Source organism: Zalophus californianus, chromosome 5, assembly GCF_009762305.2.
Source record: "Zalophus californianus isolate mZalCal1 chromosome 5, mZalCal1.pri.v2, whole genome shotgun sequence".
NCBI classification, from domain to species: Eukaryota; Metazoa; Chordata; class Mammalia; order Carnivora; family Otariidae; genus Zalophus; species Zalophus californianus.
Window position 1 is genome coordinate 94,826,619 of NC_045599.1, and position 23,640 is coordinate 94,850,258.

Here is a 23,640-nt window from a genome sequence, read left to right on the forward strand (position 1 = left end):
CTGGGGACACCTTCCAGGGCTGCTTACTCTGAACCAAGGAGACATGCCTGGATCTGCTCATTCCATAGCTGAGCTCCCACCAAGCACACCAGCTGGTTTTTTCATGGAAAACTGCCCCATTAGTCAGCCTGATTGTCCTGTCTCTTTTGATACGGGAAAAATTAGGAGAAGCAATTGGGGAACATTATTACAAGGAACATAGCTTGGAGCGAGGAGTCTAAGGATGACCCCCATTCATGGAAAACTGGTGGGTAGATGTCATGGGGATGCCACAATAAGGAAATCCTTTAGGGCAAAAAAAAAAAAAAAAAAAAAATCATACCCAGGCAAGCCTCTGAAGGCTACTAAACACATGAGGACACTAACACAACTGTCAGATCATAATCCAGAAATGAAGGGCTTGCTTGTTTTTTAAATATGGCATACTATCAGGTACTTGGAGTGTTTCCTTTGCACACCTGCTCCCAGGACATCTCCTGAGCCAGCTGGTGCACACACCTCTGGAGGGAGTGCTGACCTGAGGGTAAGTGTGATGCCCTTCATCTCACATTGTGTGCCCTCTACATGTTACCAAGCTTCACACACTTCACTTCCCCCTTAAAAGGCAGCAGACTGCAAACTGCCTTTAAACACACACTCTGGGTTTCACCTTCCAGTCCCCCAGATCCCAACTGGTTGGATATGGTATCCTCCTCTATCTGACCTCCTGAACCTGATTTCTTTTCAGGCTCTTTGCCGAGGGGACAGCTGGTCACTAGCCTTTCTGGGACTAGAGAGCTGCTGCTAATTAATTCCTGGGCAGGAGAGTACCCTCTCACACTGGTATCATCAGAGCTAATTACAGATCTTCCTCAGTTTATAATGCGGTTATGTCCTGATAAACCCACTGCAAGTTGAAAATATAGTTAAGGTGAAAATGCATTTAAAATCCCTAACCTACTGAACATCATAGCTTAGCCCAGCCTACCTTAAACATGTTCAGGACACTTACATTGCCTATGGTTGGGCAAAATCATTTAATGCAAAACCTACTTTATAATACAATGTTGATTTTGAGGGTAAGGTTTTTTACTAAATGTGTATCACTTTCACACCATCGTAGAGTCAAAATATTGTAAATCAAACCATTGTAAATTGAGGACCACCTGTAGCATCTTTCTCCCCTTAGAACAATATTTTTCCAAAGAGACTGGCAGAATGGCATAGCTAATTGATACTTCCTGCACAAATAAGTTTGGGAAATTGAGCAGGTCTGTTTACGGTGGAATGCCTCAGTGCTTTGACTATGTTAATGTGCACTGGAAATCTCCCAGAGGGGCTACCATATGTAGTGGCTTCCAAAGGTATTTAGCCTCGAAACCCGCTTCCCTAGAGCATTTGTTTGGATTAGTGCTCCATGGAACATATTTTGAGAAACCACTGCTGGAGAGAATGCCATGCATTCTTTTAGTCAGCCAACATTTACTGTGATAATACCAGGGGCTGGATAATGTAGTAGGCACAGCATGGTTTGGGGACTTACAGTGACTTGTGTGTTGCAGTCTCTGCCCCATCTCTTTGTTGACGAATGACTTTGAGCAAGTGATTTTACCTCTCTAGGCTTCAATAATTTCATCTTTAAAATGGGTATGATAATGCTACCTAACTCATAGGGTTACAATAAATAAGATCATATGAACTAACATATGGAAAGTACTTATAGTGCCTGACACATAGTAAGCACCCAGCTCATGGCAGCCATTTCTGTCATCATCATCATCACTTTTATTAGATAAGGATGAGGAAGATGCAGAGAATACTCAGGAATGAGTATAAGGCAAGGCAATATATAATCATCATACCTCAGAGAGATAAAATGATGTAGGAATAGAGGGAAGGGTCTCTTAATGGACCCAGTTCTGCAATGGACTTTGCAGGATCAGTAGGGGTTTAGGTGTTGGCAGGCAGGACTGTGAACAGGGCAGAATAGTAGCAGGAAGGAGAAACACATGGAGGGAAGATGGTGACCGAGGCACCCCAATTCAGGTGAGCTGTGGGAATAGCTAGAGAACAGGTGGGGTGGGAAATGAGGTGGGGATAACGGCTGACAAGGCTGACTGAAGGCCAGAGCAAGGAGGGCCCTGAACACAGGCAGAAGGGTTTGGACGTTACTGGGTGGGGACTTGAGAACCAATAAGCAAGAAAGGGGTAAGATCTGTAGGGATTTTAAGGAAAGGCAGTTTGGAACCTGCTGCCTTTTAAGTACCTGTTTTAAGGGAAATCGTTTGGTGGCAGGAGATGGTCTAGAATGAGAGGCAGAAATCCTGGGGGAGGAGGAGGAAGAGCCCGTTAGGCGTAAAACCAGGTGGGAAGGTGTAGCAGAGAGGACAGGGGGTCAAGATCCGAGGGAACCACTAAGGCAGCCTGACAAGACTTAAACACCAACCTTCCTGAACTGGATGAAACTACCGAACACTGCCAGGAACCTCTTGTGGAAACGGGTGCCTACTGCACTGTCAGAAGCTTCTGTAGTGACGGGGTCGAGAAAGTGGTCCTTGTTCTTCAAGCTTGACGGGACTTTTCAATGAAAATACTTGGCCAGAGACACCTGTGCTTCATGCAAGGTGCTCACTCCCTCCATGCTGGGGAAAGCTTCCTATTGCCATGGCAGCTCCACAGGTCTCTCCTGGGCAACTGACGCCATCCGCTGTCAATTTTGACTCATGGCTGAGTATGACTCCTGGTAGGGTCAGCTCTTTCTAGACAATATCGATCTTCCAGGTTGTCCCAGAATAGAAAGTGCTGGACAGAGGCAGGCGCAAGATGGGGGCAGGTGGGAGCGGTGGGCTCTTTGGACACACCCTGAGGGAACTCCTAGGTAGGGAAGTAGGGTACTTGTACTATAGAGAAAGGGACCAAGCTGATCCACAGCAAGAAAGTGCATTTTAATCTTGGCCTTGGGCAGGAAAGCATGATAGAATGGTGACCAAATCCGATCTGCCAGGTCATTCTGGGCACATGAATAATGTTCCTATCCTACCGTCAAGCCCCTGAATGAAGCCCAGGCAGATGGAACGAGGATATCATTATAGGGAAATGGGCTAGGGATTAGGGAGGATGGCATGAGTTTCCAGCCTTATTTTTTTTTTTTACCTTTTTGAAATCCCCACTCCTTTGATATTCACACAGCATCATGTCGAAGAAGATAGGTATAGTGGCTTTCCGGAGCTCGGCCTCAGGGATAAGTGTCATCTCTAATATAGGTCCCACCATGCCTGGGATGAAGCAGATTTTGTTCTGGCCTGTAAGAGAAGAGGAACAGGGACACATAAAACATGCACAGATCCTCCTCAGACCAAGCCTGGGGAAAGAAAAAAAAAGGGAGGCATAATAGTAGAAATAATAGTTAACACTTATATAGTTGTTTACAGGAGCCAGGCACCATTTTGAACGCTTTCCATATATTAACTCCTGTAAGAGGTTCATGCATCATCCAGAATGAGCTGTTATTAAGGATAATAACATGGGTATGTGTAAAGCACATCACTGTTTACAAGGGTTTTCACCTGCATGGTCTCCTTGGCAAATGGAGCCCTGACAGATTATGTTAGTGATGGCAAATCACAGAGATATTTGAAATTATGCCTGCTCATATCACAAACCATGTTTCTGAGACTGGAGAACATGCTTTTAGCAACTGTCTCATGAAACAAGAAAAGCTAAATTTGCTGCTAAGAATCTGCTATAATAGTAGGGTCAGTGGAATCCCTCCCCTTGAGGGAACTGTACGGCCAATGGAATGATGGATGGCAAGGCATTCCCACAACCCTCCCCTGGCTCTTGGCATTCTAGCTATGCTGGCCTGCTTCCAGTGTCACAAACTCACTTCGTGTCCTCCACTGCCAGGCCTACGCACACACTGCTCCTTTGTTGATAATAGTTTTTTTTTTTTCCCTGTCTGTGCCCCAATACCCCCACTGTCACTTGGATTCCCCTGGATGGGTCCCGGGGGATATGTTGAGAAAGCCCCCAGCACATGCCCCCCAACCCCAGCGAGTTCAGAACCCCTGCACTGGCTTTTTGTGTTGGGCCTTCTCATCCAACTTTGCAATGATGGCTTCATTGTGGAATAATATGATAAATGTCTGCCTGCCCCATTTCATGAGAGTGTGAAACAATGTCTGTTCTCACCTTCGTATCTGTGGCACTGAGGATAGGACATTTAGATGTTCAATAAATGTCTATTGAATGAAGAAATAAATTTGTCTAGCTCCTACACTCACTGGCTAAATGACTTGGATGTGCATCTTATAAAAATGCAATAGCAACACCCACTTGTTGAGAAGACCATGTGAAAATACACCTGTGTGTTACTTAGCACAGAGCCTGGAAGAATCAGCACCCAGGGGCACGGCTAGTGTGGCCCAGTGGTTAAGGGCACCGATCCTGGAGCTAGATGACCTGAATTCGTAAACTGACTCCACCATCAACTAGCTATGTGATGTTGGACAAGCTGATTTTACCACTTGGGGCCTCAGTGTCCTCACTTGTAACATGAGAGAATAATAGTATTTATTTGATAGGGTCATTGTGGAGAATACATGGATGATTATTTCCCAAGCACCCAGGACTGTGCTTGCCACATGGCATACTTGACACAATGTTAGCTATTGCTCTTCTGATGTTTGACCAGAATGGACCACTGAGGGCAGCCTTGTTAAGCAGAACCAAGCAGACTCTTGAGAATACACACAGGAGATGTGGCAGAGAAGAGGCACGAAGAGGGGCACTTGGGAGTTGCAGGGACTTCCTGGGAGTAAGGGCAAGCATATCCACATAGCCCTATCACCGAAGCTGACACCCAGCTGTTTCATCAGCAGCTGTCTCTTTCTTCTGAGTCTCAGAGCCTGAGAATCCCATCCGGGTTTTCTCCATTGTTAGGACAAACACTGGGGGTCTTAACCTGGGGCAGAGAGCTTCTGGGGGTGCAGAAACTCAGGTGGCATGGTGTACAGCCTGGTGCTGTTGCTTTCAATTAAAGCTCAGAAAAGGAGCCGGGAGGAAAGGCAGCAAGAAAATGAATTTTCATTCAGTCTAAATGAGGCTTAATGTTCAAGTATTTCCCCAGAATTCAGATAAAAAATGCATCATCCTCAGACTATCTTCAGTTAGTGAGAATGAAGTGATGAAGTCAGGCAGAGAGTTGAGTGAAATATAAAGACACTCTTCCAGGATATCCGCTTCATTATATGATGCATTTGGATTACACTTGAGCTTCAAGCCTTCTCTTTGGCCCAAATAGAAAAGAAAAAATTTTTTTTTTTACTTTCTAGCAGGTTTATAGTAATTGTTAATCTAGGTTTTTTATTTTGTCCTTCAAGATCCTTTAAACCCACAGTGGGGTTTTAAAATTCAAAGTCAATTGCAATAATAAGTAGAAAGTAAATGGGAAACTGTCAGATAAGCCACCATGGAACGGAGAAATTGCTTATGCAACAAACGCCTTTAGAATACTGGAGGGCATTGGCTCTGATAAGGATATATTTAAGATGGTTTAAAATAAAGAGCGAACATGCTGTAGACCAGGGATTTCTTAAGATACTTTTGACCTGCATTCTTTGCAGTAAGTTGAAGAGATGTTTGGAAGAATAGGGAAAATGGAGAGAGATGCTCATCTCTAAATACAGTGTGAGCTGAATGCCCCTTACAATGCTTCATGAAGAAATTTTACTCATTTACATCAAAAATGGAATTTCAGCTCATTGGATTTTGTGTTCAAATAATCTGAATGTGCATGTATGTGTGTCTTTATATACATAGACACGTGTGCATGCGCACACACAGAACATATTTGTAGCTAATTGAATTCAAACTCATTTGGGGAAAAATAAATCCTCATTCAAGAGACACACCTGCTGCTGTATTCAAAAAAGGCAAGGCAAGGAGTCAGTAAGAGGGTCTTTTTTCATATAATGGAGGCTGAATCTCACTGAGAACAGATACCAATTAGAAAAGGCTTTTAAAGTGCCAATAAGCCAGCAGGATAAATCCAAATGCCAAATTCCACAGGCTTTGGGAAAGGCTCTGGTGGTAATGGGAGCGCAGAGAAGAGCTTCGGTGTGTGGGTGGAAAGGAGTCCTGTGTGTTCCTTGGCCTGGGTTTCTAATCTGTACAATGGCTTCATCTATCACACCTTTCAGGAGGAGACTGTGAGACTGAATGCAAAGGGTATAAGGGCACTAAGAAGATGACCTGGCATAAAAGGAAGAGGGAGTTAAGGGAGGTGGGAGGGAAGGAGGAAGGAAGGAGACCCTCCCTGTGAGCCTGCTGAGAGGGGTGGAACATGTCACTGACCTTGAGAGGCTGATAGGGACAGAAGGGGCACTCCTTCGGAGAGTATATGGCTCTCTAAATGTGGGCACAGATTCTGAAATGAACAGGGAGGAGGACAAGATATGACCTCCTGGATTTTAGAGTCCCCCATCCTTCTGGGGACTCTGAAGTAAAGCTGGGGAAGAAAGAACCCAGATCTCTGCTGCTCTGACTCAGGCTTGGAGAAGCTCCTTTCTGACACCGTTCCGAGACAGGCAGTCTGTTTGCTCCTCATCATCCAGCATGTGCCCGGCTCCAGATCCCTTCCAGGCCTGTAGAACCGCTGAGCCTACAACCTGGATTGGGTCCCACTGCTGCCACCCCATGGCTGTGTGGCTTTGTCATTTAACCTCCCCGAGCCTCTGTTATCTCATCGGTAAAATGGAGGCAAAAGTAATCCCTGCCTGGTAGGATTGTTGAGAAGCTTAGAAGAGTTAATATAAACAAAGGGCTCTGCAGAGGGTCTGGCTCATTAGAAAGGCTCAGGAAGTACTGATGGTGATTGCGGTGATTGTGGTGATGATGGTGAGTACGATCAGCTCAGCCTCTTCTGGATTCTGAAAGAAGCAACATGCAGACATGTTCCAGCTCATGGAGCTCCCTGGAGCTCTTCATGGAACTTTTTAGGCCTGTGAGTTTATTTGTTCACCTCCAGAGTAAAGAGCAGGCATGGGGAGAGAGTCAGGACAGATTTATCTTCTCTCCCATGGCGGACACTCACGACCCTCCTGACTGTTCTCTATCCTACCTAGATATTTTATAATCTGTCCTCAAAGTTGTTTGAAAAACCCCAATCTGACCATGCTGATCCACAGTTTACAATCCTTCCATGGATTCTGCTGTTTTGGGGACCCAGCTTCGCAGGCCCATTTGGTTCCATGCTCCCACTCCATGACCCATTTCTTCCTCTTGCATGCCTGCCCTCCCTCCATGGCCTGCCCCTCCTCCTCCGGCCTGCATATGTGCCCTCCCCTGGCCACCATGCTCCCCCCTCCCTCTCCTTGACTCCATTTCCACGATGGACCCTACACCCACCTGCCCTCACAAATAAATCCCATTCATTCGCCAATGTCATTCGACTGAATATGAAAGGTACAGGCACATGTATCTTTGCAGCACTTGAGGTTAGTCCCAGTGGAGATGTGCTGTGAGTATGAAAAGCCCACTAGATTTCAAAGAATGAGTTCTGGGAAACTAAAAACGAAACTAATTTATCTCAATGTTTTGTATTGATTACATGTTGAAATGACAAGATTTTGGAATATGGGGTTAAATAAAATATATTGTAATATTAATCTCACTACTTCTTTTTACTTTAAAAAAACTGTGGACATCGGAGCATTCACATTGAGATAGGTGGCTCACATTCCAGTCCCACAGGACAGTATTGCTCTGGAGTAAGGTTCTTCACTCTTCCTCATCTAGGCCATCCTGGGCTCACTCAGGAGGCAGGAGTCCTTTGTAGACTTCCCCGGTGCTACAAGCTTCTGCTCTACAGATATTTCCCCTTTGACCACAATGAAACAGGTTTGCAATTAGTAGGTTACTATTCAGTGCAATGACCACAAATCCATGAGGTTAAGCGCTATATCTCTAACCTGTTTCCAGTTGTAGCCCCAGCCTCAGGCACAGTGCCTGTCATGTAGAAGGTACTTTTACTAGTTTCCTGTTGTTGTTGTTGTAAATCACCATAAACTTAGTGGCTTAACACAGTACAAATTTCTTATCTTATACTTCTGGAGGTTAGAAGTCTGAAATGGGTTTCATTGACCTAAGATCAAGGTGTGAGCAGGGCTGAGTTCCTTTTGGAGGGTCTCAGGGCAGAAACTATGTGCTTTCCTTTTTCAGCTCCTAGAGGCCACCTACATTCCTTGGCTCCTGCTCTCTTCCTCCACCTTCAAAGCCAGCAGTGCATCTTCTTCAAATCCCTCTCTGACTCCCCTGTCTTCTTTTATTCATTTCTAAGACCCCTGTAGTTGCAGTGGGTCCACCTGGATAGTCCAGGATACTCTCACCATCTTCAAGATTCTTAATCATGTCTGAAAAGTCCACTTTGTAAAGTAATAGATCCACAGGTACTAGGGATTAGGACATGGACTTCTTTGGGGAAATGTTATTGGGTCTACCGCAGTGCTCAACATTTGTTGTTAATCGAATGAATCAATAATCGAATGGCTGGCTGGCTGGCTGGCTGGCTGGATGTCTCTGTAATCCCATTTTCTGTTTCTTGCCAGTAGCTTCTTCCCAACCCTAAGAAGCCATGCTTAGTGCAGGCTGGTTGCTCTCCTGGAACACCTGTCCTTTCCCCTCTTCCTTTCAGTCTGGACATAGGCCAACCTGGGGTCTCGTTCAAGAGCCATTTGCCCCAGTGGAGCATCCGTATTGTCCTCATCTACCTCCCATTTACCTCAAGTCTTCAGTCTCCACCACACATTTCATGTTAAAGAACACACTCTTAGTTTGTTCTACTCTCAGAACCAAATGGTGGCTCTTCCTGGCAAGGCAGGGACCATGCGTTATCCTTCCCCAACTCTCCTACCCTTCCCTGGAGCTTAGTGCTGAGCTGGGCACTCCATAGATGCTAAAAAAAGTAAAGGCCCAGTTGCTCTCACAGCTTTGCCAGGAGTGACCTCCCTACATACAAGGCCATGATGCCAGTCGCTAGAATTTGTCTTTCTTTCCCACAAAGACTCTTAACACAGCAGCCTGACGTTAACCTAAGTGAATGTGGAATGGTTAAGTGCAGTCATTTTGGCAAAATGTGCATTGCTTCACTCCAAGCAGAAATCAAATGTTATGATGTTACACTATCAGGAAAAGTACAATCCTTTTGGCATGGTCCGAAAATCCAAAAACCCAATGGTATTAACCCTTTAGTGCCCTGGTCCTAGTAACAAGATGTGGTCCTTCTCTCCGTCAATACCTCCCCGCATGTACCCTCTCTCATGAAAGCGCACACACATACACACACACACACACAGGCATGCACACACATATTTGTCTAGGTTTTCTCTGAAGAACATTGAATAATCTTCAAGTCTGAGATTATCTTTGCAAAGAGCTATCTTATAATCATAGGATTGCTCAAATCTTTCCTGATGAGAAGAAGTTGATGATACCAATGATCATGATGATGACGCCCTGATTGCTTTGGGCATTAAAACAAAATATAAAAGGTTAACATGCATTATGATTTACTCATTATCCATAGTCTCTGAAAAACAGTTTGCTGTTTCACACTCTTTGAAAATAATTTGCATATTCTGAAAAGAAATATTAGTAAGAACATTTGGACTTAGGATCAAGAGACAGGTTCTTTCACCTCAGCTGAGTCACTGATTTGTTGTTGACCTTGAATATCCTTATGCCTCTCTGGGCCTCAGTGAGCTCACCTATAAAATGGGGGGAGGGTTGAATTAGATGACATACCAGTTAGGGATGTAACAGGCATCTGATTACCATGGCTACACTGAGTAAGTTCTGCTTTAGCTTTCTCCCTTAACAAGGAGTCTAAGGATGGTCAGTCTAGAGCTACTTTTCTGTCTTTATTGTACAACTTTTATCTTTATAGCTCCAAAATGGCTATTGCACCTTCAGGCAGCTCGTTGTTTTCCAGAAAGGAAGATGGGGGAGGACTATGGGCAAAACATGTGTTGTGTTCACTGAATTTGTCCCTTTCCCTTTAGTTTTAACTGGACAACATGGATTTCCTGAAACCCCAACGAGTTTGTTTCTGCTGATTCTCTTTGGACAGAGGTGGGTCACATGGCCATCACCTGCTACAAGACACTGTTAACTGAGCAAATTATGTCATGAAAAACAAATAATAATAAACCAGGATTCAGTTAATCAGGAAGAAGGAAAGAATGGCGATTGTGTGGGCTCTCAGCTGTGCCTGCCACAAATGGTTTCTAAGTTTCACTTGGTCTTAGATATTCCATGGACTGTACTTTAAAACCTATCATTACCCACTACATTCGTCTCTACTGTATACAGTGCTTGGTCCTGGTTTGGATTAGCAGGTTAACTTCATTAGCACACTAGGAGAAAGCACGCTAATGCCAAGATCTAGTAGAACACAAGATGGGGTGGGGATGGGGAATTACCCATTCACTCTACCTCCTCTGTCTGTTCTCTTATCCCTGAAGGAGACAGGCAAGGAGAAGGCAGCTATGCAACTAATAAGCAACAGGAAAATCCCTTCAGGCTGATATACTTTCCTCTTTCTGGAAGTCCAGGCCAAGGGGTGAGGAGGGTGCCCATCTTTGCAAAAGCATCCTTTACTTCTTGTTCCACGCAGTGGACATCTGTGACTTTGACCTCTCTACAACTCCATAAACCTCTTACTTTGGGAAACTCTACCTCCTTCAATGGATGTAGGCTTGGTGGGACCATCAGTGGAGGAAGGCCAATAGAATCATGTCCCCTGGAGACAAGAACTTTAAGCAGGATGATGCAGGAATGGACTATGCTAAAGGCAAAGTTATGCTACCTGCCTTGGATCCTAGAGTGGCTCGGGCCCTGTCCTTCATAGCCTGGTTTTCCTTGCCCTTCTGATAAGTACCTTCTCTGATTAAGGCAGGCATAGTCAGTTTCTCTTTCTTGAACTCCAAACCCTAACAAGTACCTCTTTCAATTGCCTTTATTCATCCTACAGGTATTCGCAAACAGGGAGGATTCTATGATGTTTTGGGACAGATACCCAGGCCAGGGTCCTTGCCCTGAATCTGCTCCTGAAGCACTATAGGACCTTGTACATCCCTCTTCACTTCTCTGTGTCTCAGTTTCCTCTTTTGTAAAATGGTGGGTTGGACTAGACCTGTCAGAGGTGCTTCAGGATTTCTCCCCAGAAAATCCTCAGGGGTCTACATGGGGAGCTCAGGGGTGGCCCATTATAACGGGCTCTGGGTCCCCCACCCCACTTCATTTAGAATAGCTCGGCTTTCAACCGATTTATGTATTGAGCATGAGATTCTTTTTTTATTGGCCCTTAGCTAAAAATAAACATTTGAAAAATTCTGGACAATATGATCTCTAAAGGGCCCTTCCAGCTCTGATGTTCTGTGATTCTAAGCAGGTGGAATATTTGGTAACATCTTTTCATTCATCAGCATAATTGGGAATGCAGGAACGTCTGCCAAAACATAATCTATATCTAAATAAAATCTTCTGTGTGCAAAACAACGGCAATGAAGGACATTCTGGAAAGAGCAGGCTGTGTGGAAGAATTAGAGACAAACAAAGCACAGATCGCTGCTTTGCAATCCTGGCAATGCCTGGGCTGTAGGTGTGGGAAAGTCCACCCCAGCTGTATCTTGTCTTTGCTGTCATAAAGCAAAGAGTGCAAACTCCTACGCAAACTGAATCTGGGCCCCATGCTTTATGGGGCATATTCAATGCTTTAAAACTTCCAATTAGTTATCGTCAATATTCAGAAACTGGAAATACATTTAAAAATTGTGTTTCTTGGCTTCTTTTGAAAAACTGGAAGATGAGACATCATCAGCCTTGCATTCAAATGGGACAGCAATCGACCAGATGAGGACAGCAGCTGCCCCTTCTAGCTGGGGCACATTTGCTTCACGTTGTTCCAGGCCCGGCTACTTCTTCCCACACTCCTGACCCTGAGGCCGTGTGCCAACTACCAGGTAGGTCTGCACTTGCGCCATGCTTTTTTGTTTTTTTCCTATTGAAGAGTAATGGTAAATGACACATAAAATATTTTTTATATCCCTGTCCTTATCCAAAGTGGAGAAATAAAAGACAGACTGAGGAAGGCGTGCTCTTCTAGAAAAAGAGAACAGAGACAGTATTTCTTTACAGAAGTGGTTGTCAAATAGGGGTCGTTTTGCACATTCCTCTCCCCCTCCCCAGGGACATTTGGCAATGCCTGGAGACTTTTTTGGTTGTCACAACTAGGGAGGATGCCGTTGGCATCTAGTGGGTACAGGTCAGGGATACTATTAAATATCCTGCAGTGCATAGGGCACCCCCACAACAAAGAACCATCCAACTCCAAATGTTGACAGGACCCTGCTTTACGGATGTCTGTGGGTTTAACATGCCCCAGCCCCTTCCCTCTTTGACATTACCTGCCTGGGCCCTGCCCTTCAGACACTAGTGATACAGGCCTGGTGTTGATGATGAAAGAGCCGGAACAGGAAAAGTAAGCTCTGTCCTGATGGGGCAAGGGGGAAAACAATGACAAAAATTCTGACCTGGGCGTGGCCTCCATGGCTTCACTCTCCTAGTTTTTGCTCTTAGGAAACTCATAAGCACCCTGGGAGAAGGTGCTATTTCCCCCAGATTATGCCCAGTGTCACTCTGTCCCCTTGCTTTGGACCGCATAGCTTGTAAGTGGCCCTTATCCTCTCGAGACCCAAACCAAGCTCTGGGCCTTGCAGCTGTTTGATCTCAAGCAAGTTACTTCCCTCTCTGAGTTTCCTGATCAATAAAAGGAGGGGGAGTTTTTCCATCTTGTAGGAGGTGATGTGAGGTGATGCCTTAGCGCAGGCCTGACTCAGATGCTCAGTAAACGTCTCCCAGATTCCAGTTCCCCTTCCTTCCTCCCAGGGGTACCACACAGTTCACCCATGATTTCCGTAGCTCGCCGAGACAGGGGTGGCCTCTGAGGTCACCTGCCAGCTCACATCGCTTCACAAAAGACCCTCGTCTTCCACGGAACCAATTCTCCTCTGTGAGGTCGGAGGGTCATGTGTAGATCACCGTGCCACCGACGAAGCTGGAGGCAGAGTGGCCCGCCAATCAGCAGGAAGCGTGCATGTGATGTGTGAGGATATAAGTTCCTATAGCAGCCCTGCCCTTCCTCCTTTCTGTAAATTCCAATTTGACTTCTTAAGCCCTCAGAGGCACCAAGCAGAAGCAGACCCAGTTTGGGGGGGGGGGGGACGTGGGGATGGGCATTCTCTCTCCTCAGGCACTTATCAAGGACCCGGGATACACACACAGTGACAAACGGTTATTTCAAGCTCCCACCACTGAAACCCCTGTGGCCCTCCAACAGATGGTCTTCAAGAAGGAGCCTGGCATGTGCAGATGTGTCTGTCTAGATGCATGTGCCTACTCACCCAGCTTGTACCACATATCACGGATGGAGAAGCCAATTAGCCGTCTCATGTCCCCGTACCTAGGAGAAACAACACATGTCATCTGCTTCAGGCTCCGTCTCCATCTCTGAAATTCTCATGAAACCCCCACTTCAGGAGACCCAAAGAGGCAACCTACTTATTCAAGATTTTGTTGTATTTGGCGTGCGAGAACTGCTCCAGCTGTAGAGAGTCCTGAGTGATAAAAGCCACCGCCAGATGAAAATAGTTGTTCCATAGCTGTAAATGAAGGAAGAAAGAACAGTTATGGCGAGGGTCTGCAGTGGGAAAGTGAATTAAATGCTGGGCAATGTGAATAATTTATGAAGATGGCAGAAGATAGTGACAGAACCCGTTGCATTCTGTGCACTGCAATTTTCGAACTGGCACTGACTCTGAAATGAACTTCCTGGCCAAAGCAAGGACAATGGATGGATTTCTCTAGGCCTTGACCACGTCCCCTCTCTGATGACAGGGCAAGGAGAGGGATTTTAGGGCTGCTTTGAAAAAATTGCTTCATTTTATGTTTTGAAAGACAACTCACCCGAGCTGAGTGCCCTAGTAGAATTAGAGGTTGATGAGGGTTATGTATTTCAGGGATCCTCAACCTCTCTGGAAGTCCTCCTTAATCCACCTAACAGCTCACAGGACCAGCCTGCAACCCATTCTGTCTTAGAATATTTTGCCTTCTCCTTCCCCTTAGTTCAGTGATTTCAAAGTATGGCCCCAGACCAGCAGCATCAGCATCACCTGGGAACCAGTTAGTAATGCAAATTCTCTGCCCCTCACCCAGCCCTACTGAATCAGGCCCCAGAAAGCTGGATGTTTACAAGCACTCTGGATAACTGTGATGCTCGTTGGAGTTCAAGAATCTCTGAGGGCCTAGTTTATATGTAGACTTACTGTAATTTTAACACTTACATGATCACTTGGTGCTAAATGCAAGGGTTAATACTAAACACCACTCCACTGGCTTGTGGTGAAATAGAGCCAACAAAGGGTTCAGCACATGGCAAGTGCTCCAAAAGATGAGATGCAGTGATGGTGATATTGATACAACCTACAGCACCTGAGAAAAGCAGCTTCGGGGAACCCATCTGCAAAAGGGGCGTTATATGCACTGCAGAGGGCCGTAGTAAAGATGCCATGAACTGATACGTGTAAAGGGCATGATTCTCTGTAAGATGCTCAAAAGCACTTGTTAGCCATATTGTTCTTTTCATTAATCTAGTGATTCCTTTGGTACCAGAGCAAATAGTACAACCTGGCCCCTTGAGTGCTCAGGGCTATTATTACAAGATGCCAAGGCCCTACAAGGAACAGATGGGGGAGAGCTTTGTTGGACAAAGCTCATCCACTTTCAGCCCCCCTCATCACTGACAAGAGGAAGGGTAACACTAGCTAAAGAAATCACTCACCATTGAGCCCTTCATCCTTAACTCAAAGACGTTCACTGGAGGTTTCAGTTGGCCAAGACTAAGTAAAAGGCAGTTCTACCCTTGACAACATCATTACTGCTGCCCAGAGTATTACTTTCAAATGGGCTTGTGGTTCCAGTTTCAGAAAGAAGAAAACAAGTACTTCACTTTTTACCATGGTCCAGGTACTCTCCCATATATCCCTCCTTTCATCTCTCAAAACTTAGTAGCTATCATTTGTCCCATTTTATAGATGAAGAGAATGAGGCTTGGAGGGGTTAAGTATTTTTCCAAAGGTCACTTAGTTATATATACAGTAGATCTGGGATTTGAACTCAGGCCTTCTGATCAAGGCTCAGGACTCTTTCTACACACCGTGATCAGTCTTTGGCTGAGGATGCATTAATATATATTTATTGAACCCCTTCTCTGTGCCAGGCATTGTCATCATGTGGGCATAGGGGGTGGTTATGCAGACGGCAGTCCCTACCCTCGTGCAGCTCACATTCTGTTGGCGGGATAAGTTTTTCTTTCTTGAAACGTTATCTCCCAGAGTCCAAAAGACCAAGCTGCTCCCAGTGTAGAGTGAAGCAGCCTCCCAGCTTGTGGTGTCCATCAGGTCGACTCTCCACACACAGACCAGAGGATCTTTTTAAAACAAGTTGGGTTCTATCACTCCCTTCCTCAAAGTCCTTCAAAGGCTTCCCAAAACCATTAGAATCACATCTCGAGCCCTTCTGTTTCCGTAGTAACCCTGCTTATCCAAACACACTCGGCTGTCCTTCCTCCTCATGTCCCCATGACCGGCAGGTTTTGCAGATGTGCTGCTTTGGTCTAAGCCCAGACCTCACACCTCCTCACATTTAAGACCATATGAAAAAACAAGCCAGGGAAACAGAAAACCTGGTCAAAGGACATGGAAAGGGTTATATTGAATGTGAGAAATTCCTGATTTTAGGAAATTTCCCAAGAGTAATCAGGATACAAAAAGAAATAGATACAGAACAACATAAATTGAATTGCTATTACTTTCAAAAATAATTCCAGAAATGTTTCCCTAACACATCTGAGAACACACAGACATGCCAAACCTAGAGCCTCTTGCTAGTCTCCGTTCTGACTTAGTCCCTTCAAAAATGTTTTCTCTGCCACCCCATTCCTAATTTTTTTAATTTAGATATAATCCATATATCATAACGTTCACTTTTTAGAGTATAGAATTTAATGGTTTTTAGTATATTCACATAAGGTAATACAACCATCACCACTTAGCAGTCATTCCCCATTCTTTCCTCCCCCTCAGCCCCTGGCAATCACTAATCTCCTTTCTGTCTCTGTGGATTTGCTCACTCTGACATTTCATAGAAATGGAATCATAAAATATATAACCTTTCATGTCTGGCTTTCATTAAGCATAACGTTTTCAAGGTTCATCCGTGTTGTCACATGTATCAGCATTTCATTTATTTTTATTGCTGAATACTAATCTATCCTATGGATATACCACATTTTATTTATCCATTCATCCATTGACTGACATTTGTGTTGTTTTCACCTTTTGGCTCCTATGAATAATGCATCTATGAATTTCTACATACAAGTTTTTGTGTGGATGTAAATTTCCAATTCCCTGGGGTATATCCTTAGGAGTGGACCTGATTTTCCTTTGTCTTCCCTCCTTGAAGATCTTTGCAGGCGATGAGATCATAGATCCCGTGCCTCTTTTTTCTTAGTAGATCAGAAATGGTGCCCCTAAGGGTCTCACCCACAGCCTCTGCCCAGTTTTGCCCCATAGAGCAATGTGGGACCCACTTTGAAACTGAGGGAACTTTGTCATGGTGAGTGGCTCTATGCAATGCCCTGAGAGGTGAGCAGTGGCCACAGCCAGATACTTCTGGGTCTCATAATGCCTCTGCTCTGAACCTTCCTTGACTCTTGCTCCCAAAGAACCAGGACAAAAGGCAATAACATGGCTTTTCAGACCTCATTAAATTTCCAATGTTTCCTCCCTCAACAAACTGCCTATTCTGGGGTGGGGGGTGCTGGTCTGCTCAGATTCCATAGATATAACATGAGCATCCTTGACTTGGCTCCCTTACTGCATCTAAGTTCTATTCTTTCATCAGAGTCCAGTTCGAGATCTGTTCCTTCATGAAGCCTTCCCAGATGGCAGGGCATGACAGGTCTGCTCAACCCTTCTGAATCTGAGTAGCTCTTAGTAGGTGCAACCACAGATGTGGGTCCTCTGTTTTACACCTTCCCTTGTGCTCCACTCAATTTCCATGACAGCATCATCCAGTAGTTAGGAGCACAAGCATCAGCATCTCACAGACTAGGATGTGGATGCCAGGTCTATCTCTTACTAGCTAGGTTGTCTTTGGCGACTTATTTGACTTTTCTGAGCCTCATTTTCCTTACCTGTAAAATGGAGAAAATAAAGGCAACTACCATCATGGATTGTTGTAAGTGCTGGGTAAAATAATATGAGCATGAAGTCATTCACCACAGGGGTGGCACATGTCAAGTGCTCAGTAAGTAGAGCTGTGGCACTGTCTATAGTGCTGATCGTAGATTATTTGAATGCCCTGTCTTTCCAACTGTAAGCTCCACAAACAAGGGTCTTGTGTTCCACTTATTTGTATCCCTGATGCCATATTCAGCACAATGGCTGAAATGGCTTGAATGTAGCGAGGCTCTAGGAAATATTTATTTATTGATCACCATTTTGTTAGATTCTCCAGTTGTTTCACAAGGTCCAGATTTTTCTTTCCTCCCTGGCCTAAGCTGCCTGGTGGTATTTCTACTAAGTGCCCAACTCAGCTGGCTCAGGGAAGCCAAAGATGTTTGAGCCACACACATAGGTCTTTTTTCCCTGGGGGAAGAGGTGAGGTGACTACCGATTGGGAATTTAGTACTTTGAAATAATAGGACAACAGAAGGTTAGAATAATTTTAAGGGTCATCTGGTCCAACTCCCTTATTTCACAGATGTAAACAGTGAGATCCAGATAAATGACCACCCAAAGTCATACTGCTAGTGGGTGTAACTAGAATTTAGTTACTTTCAATTAACTCTCAAAAAATTGAAAATTTAATACACATATGGTCAAAAAATTTAAATGGTAGAAAAGATTAAATGATAAAAAGTTTATTTTCCATCCTACCTTGGACCCTAGTCTAATTCGCCAGAAAAAAAAAAAAAAATTTAACAGTTCCCTGGATATTCTTCCCCCAAATTTTTTATGTATAAACAAACATGTAGAGACAGTTCAAAAAATAGTCTGCTGTAGTTTGCTTTTTTCTCTCACCAATATATCTTGCAGATGTGTCCATATTAGCCTATGTAGATCTACTGCACTGCCTTTTACTGCTGCATGGTACTCTGCTGTAAGGATATGCTTTAATTTTAACCAATTCCCTATTTATAGGCATTTAGATTGACTTCAACTTTTTTTTTTTCCTTTGGCATCAGTGCTGTAATCAACATGTTTGTTTATACATTTTTGTCCATGACAGGCTGTCACATAGTATACATTCCTAGAGCTGGAATCCTTTAGATAAGGGGTCTATGCAGAATTTGTGGTTGTTTGTTGTCTTTGTTGTTGAATAGACACTGTGAGGTTGCCTTCCAGGATTCCGTTCCAATTATCAGCTCTATTAGCATGGGCAAGTTGCCTTACCTCTCTGAGTCTCCGTTTCCTCAGCTGGAAAAATGAGGCTAATAGTATGTAAAGGGAGGTAGTTATAAGGATCAAAGGAGGAAATCACTGTTGAGAAAACTCCTACTTTATCTTGCAAACGCAGTTCAACAGTCGCTTCCTAAATGGGCAGTGGTGGTTTAGTGGTAAGCCTAGCTGCCTTCCAAAAATCACTTCCCGGGGAAGCCTTCCCAACTTCTTCCCTGACTAATGCAGATCCACCCCTTCACCTTCATCATGCCCTGTTTGCAGGATTTATGACATGTTTTAAGCTGAACAAATTTATTTCCTGTCTCTTCTAATGGATATAAGCATCTTGCAGGCAAGAACCCCCTCTTTTTATTCACTGTTGTATATCCCGTATAGCGTTGTGTCTAACTCAGCATGTGCTCACAAGCGTCTGTTGAATGAGTTCATTAATGAGCCCAGCCCTCCCCCTGCATTCTTGTTAACTCCTCTCTAGACACTATGATCTCCATAGTATTATTCTCCCATTTTGGAGATCAGGACACTGAAGCCCAGAGAAGTTAAATAACTTGCCCAAGGTGACACAGCTACAAAATGGCAAGGTTGGCATTTGAATCCAAGTGCATCTCTCTCTAGAACTTGTATTCTTAAGCACTCTGCTCTTCTGCAAAAATTACTTTTCTTTCCTTTCTCAGTTTCCTTTAGCCTTGGTTGTTGGTCAAGGTTTCCACTGGGTCATCTGAATTTTTATAGTCCTTACAACAGACACTCAAGGATTTGATCCTATAAGATTCACATTAGCTGCAAATTATTATTTACCCCAATTCCATTTAAAAAAAAAAATAAAGCATCCAGCACAGTGTTGCTAACATGCCTCAGTGTGCCCTCTGAGCTGCAAAGCCATGGCTGCCATGGGCATTCTAAGGAGGCCACAGATTCGGGGAGTGAAAGGTTTCAATCATAGATTTGGGTTAGGAACATCAGGTCAGAGGTGGTCTGGGGCCCTCAAGCTATGGCCGAAGAAGCTGTCCCTAAGCATGTGACCATCTTTCTGTGTGGTGAAGCTGTCCCACCTGATCCTCCCTGGGGGGGTGCTGTGGGCCTCTTCAAGGGGGTGCTCTGCATGGTATGTGCTCCCTCTCTCACCTTTTTTGCCATTACAAGTTACATTTCCTATTACAGAGACCAAGCCTGCCCTCAGTCCTCCATTAATAGCTGGGAATATCCTGGAATATCCTTTTCATGTCACAGGGTCTCCAGTACAGGTTCAAAAATGATCCCAAGGTAGTCCGATGCCCAGAAGCTGATCCAGAAATGCCTCAAGGCCAAGGCTGGAATTACCAAATGCAGAGCGAATTACAGCTTCCCAAGTAGAGAGAATGTTCTTAGTAGTAATCAGACAGCTGCTTAAGACAGAAACAATCTTCCTGGAGCCAAAGAGCACATCGGAAGTGTGACCATGGATTCCTGGCCAATCAGAGTACCCAATATGGAGAGTCTAATCCCACAGCCAATCATCGCAGAGCTCTCTATCCCAGGGCCAGCAAGCGCTAACTAGGGCAGACAGTGTCTCTGGAGCTAAATAGAGCTGTCTCCCAGATTTGAAAGGCGCTCGGTTTTTAAAAGACAGAGCAGAAGAGTGGAAAGGGCCTGGGCTTTGCAGACAGTACAGGGACTGAATTCCAGCAGCTCCTGCTTAGATGACCTTTAACAGGAGAGTCAACCACTTCTCTGAAGCTCAGTTTATTCACTGGTAAAATGGGTAGATCCCAATGCAAGAGGATTATGCCCTAAGGAGATGCCTAATAAAGGTTAGTCACCTTGAAAAGCTTGGATGATAGAAGATGGATGCACAGCCTACTATCATGACTCTAAGATCCTTGAGGGCAGGGCAGTGTTCTGCTTTGCTTCTGAGTTCCTCATAGCGTGTTACAATAGTCTGGACCTATGAGAATTGCTCTTAAACAGAAATCCCTGCTGAGTCGCATTTGAAATCCTCTCTCTTGGTCTTCCCTGACCAGCAAATGGATGTGAATGCCAAGGCCCAGTATCCCGAATAGGGGTTGGGAATGCAAATTATTTTAGCCCTGGGCAGAAAACATCATTTCTGTAATTCCCAGGTCTTGTCATCTGCAGAGTGGCACCCATAGAGCTTCTTGCTTTTTGTCCTTTGTTTCATAAAACCACAGTTCCAGAAAAGATATTAGGGATAATCTCATTGCACCTGCCCCTCCTCTGGACAGTGGCTGCCAAGGCCAGCAGCTCTTAGTGATGGATGCTGTTCCTGCTGATATTAAATGCATAATTAATGAAACTGTTAGAAGGAAACAGGCGTGTTCCAGGCAGGGTACAGAGAACAAATCCATTCTCGCACGGGGTGAGGAGAAGGTAGAAGAACAAAGATAAGGCTGAAAAATGATCCTGTTTTTGAGTACTTTTCAGCAAATATCTATGGAGGTCTCATTAGCAAAAGAGACTTATTTCATTTTGTAATGTTGGCCATTTTCCTGTTTTATAAAATCCTAGGGGTGTGACAGCCCTAGGCAATGCCTGGTGACTGGAAAGATGCCTTCCTGCTGTCCTGTTTACCAAGGACTAACATATGAGTTCCCAGACCTGACATATTTTAGGACCATCATCATCATTATCATCAAAATGATAACAATTATTATAATGAACTAACATTTTATTAAATTGCTACCATGTTCCTGGCACTGTTCTAAGTGCTTTACATGAATTAGGTCACTTAATCCTCTCAAAAGTCCAGTGAGGCAGCTGCAATTAGTATTTTAATTTGATGTTGAAGAGACTGAGGCACAGAGAAGTAAAGTAATTTGCCTAAAGCCACACAGCTCATAAGCTCAAACCTTCTATGTTATGAAACCCCCACTTCTCTGGGCATCTCTCAGATGCAGATTTTCTTTCAGGAAAACAGGACAAAACCTATAAGAATGGCATGAAAAGATGGAAGCCACACTTCTCTTGGAAAGTACCCCGTAAGATCATGGAGGACAGCCAGAGTCGGGAAACCAGGTCTGAGGCTGTAAGTGCCACCACCCTCAGAGAGAGATGGGCAAACCAGCCATCAGTTTTATGGCCCAAACACTGCTTTCCTGCTGGCCCCTAGGTGTGTTGCTCCAAGCTGCCCCTCGAAAAAACAATGACCTTACTAGCTTCCTGGAACACACTTGTACCTGAAGCCTGCAGGCATCTGGTCCACATTTGGAAGGGGATCAAACATGTCTTCTGATTCAAACAGCCAAAGTGACATGTTTTGTTGCCACATGAGAGATGTATAACTCTCAGCCAGAAGCTCTCCGTGAAGCCAGTGCAGGGGGAGACTCCCTACCGAGCACGTGGCGGTGGTGATCTGCAGCTCTGAGGTCAGCCACCACGGCTCTCTGGTCTCGACTCTGCACTGCCATGCTGCGTCACTATCTGCACCATCAGGCTAGCTGCTCATCACCTCCAGCTCTCCGCTCCCGCATCCTTCCAGCAGAAAAAGGACTAGTAATAGTAACTAACGTGTAGTCTGGTTGTCAGGGCTGAGAAAGAAAATGCCCGAGGATGCTTCTCATGAGATCTGCACACATAAGTTATCATAAAATGGCAGCTACTCTTCGTATCATCATCATCATTATAGTGCAGATGGCTTATTTGAATGCAAGATAGTGGGAGAGAATCTTATTTGGAGGTAATGTTGATTAAATACTTCTAGGTTGGTGCTCTCCAGCAGAGTGGGTCTCATAGGCCTCAGCCCAGGAAGCATCTCCCCAGGGAGACCTACTACGTGTCAGGCACAAAGCACAGAGTCTCTGCCAATAGAAGGTCTTCATACTCGTGAAGCTCACGCTTTACCGGAGGAAAGAGAAAAAAAAAAATGTGCCGGTAGACAAATAAGGAAGACAATCTCAAGTAATATTTAGTGCTATGAAGAGACTACAACAGGTTAAGTGGTAACACATAATGACCATGGGCTCAGTGGGGAACCCTCAAAGAGGACTCGTCAGGGGAGGTCTCTTTCAGGAGGAAGTATCTGAATGAAAACCGGCAGAACCTTACAGTGAATTCTCCCAGCAAGCCCCTTGACACATGCCAGTTCTGCAAAACCCCTATGAAACAGAAAGAATAGGTATTGTGAGCATCCTACTGATGAGTCAACTGAGGCATGGACACAGTCCAGGCCTTGTCTGAGATTGCTCAGCTAGTCATAGGCCAAAGCCCAGCTCGGAACCAAACACCTTAGATAAGCAGGCAGAAAATACAATTGCCTCAGTTCACCGGCAACTTCCTAAGCTTGCACTGCAAGAGATCCTGGGGATCAGGGATTTCCCCACAGGAGAGATCACCTTTCAGGGGCCTTCTCTTTCATATCATCAGCCAGAGGTGGCAATTTGGGCTTTTCCACAAAGCTTTGAGGAATTGGCTCTTCTTGCCTAGGCCTTGAGCAAGTGTGTCACTCTGCCCCAGGGACATGCTTTGAGGCCCCCAAATCACAGAGGCCCCAGGTCTTGTCTGAGTCCTAACAGTGATTTCTGAGGGAATCATGAAGTCCCAGAAATGTATTAGTGAGGCTTTTATTTTTCAGTGTCTGTGAGTACCTGTTTTGCTAGGCTCCAGTGAATAGAACAGTAAAAGAATGTGATACGTTTTTAAAAGGTGGTACCCACTCTGACAATGGATGAATGCAAATCTCTTTAGCACAAGATACATTAAACGGTCACATTTGCATATGCTGCTCCAGTTAATGATTATTTGTTTAATCAAGGGCCTGCTTCCAAACCCTGAGTTTCAATCAAGGGCCTGATTCCCTCCTCACCCACACCCCCTCTGTGGAAACCCCCAGAGACACTGGCATATCTTACGTGTGCTTTGTGATGTGTCTGATGGAGTAATCAGCCCAAAATGCTACAGCCACCTTTCCAGGGCACCCCAAAGCCCACCCTGGGTGCCTCACACTCACCTGGAACTCAAAGTTCGTGTGTTCCAGGAACTTCTGGTTCATGGTTTCTGCGAACTTGTTGATTGCTCTCAGGAAGACCCTGGAAGAGGGGAGAAGGTCACCAGGCCATCTGAGTATGCTACCTCAGGCATCCCTCCC

The 23,640-nt window shown here is 44.8% G+C and overlaps 1 protein-coding gene across 1 annotated transcript in view; it reads right to left on the reverse strand.

Moving 5' to 3' along the window:
* The window catches only part of DOCK2 (dedicator of cytokinesis 2), a 407,160-nt gene that overhangs the window by 53,134 nt on the left and 330,386 nt on the right, over positions 1-23,640 (reverse strand). The window contains exons 30-33 of the mRNA XM_027605817.2: positions 23,503-23,581; positions 13,597-13,697; positions 13,440-13,498; positions 3,133-3,281 (exon numbers count right to left, since the gene is read on the reverse strand). Of these exons, the coding sequence (XP_027461618.1) occupies positions 3,133-3,281; positions 13,440-13,498; positions 13,597-13,697; positions 23,503-23,581 (388 nt within the window). The remainder of the gene's footprint in view (positions 1-3,132; positions 3,282-13,439; positions 13,499-13,596; positions 13,698-23,502; positions 23,582-23,640) is intronic.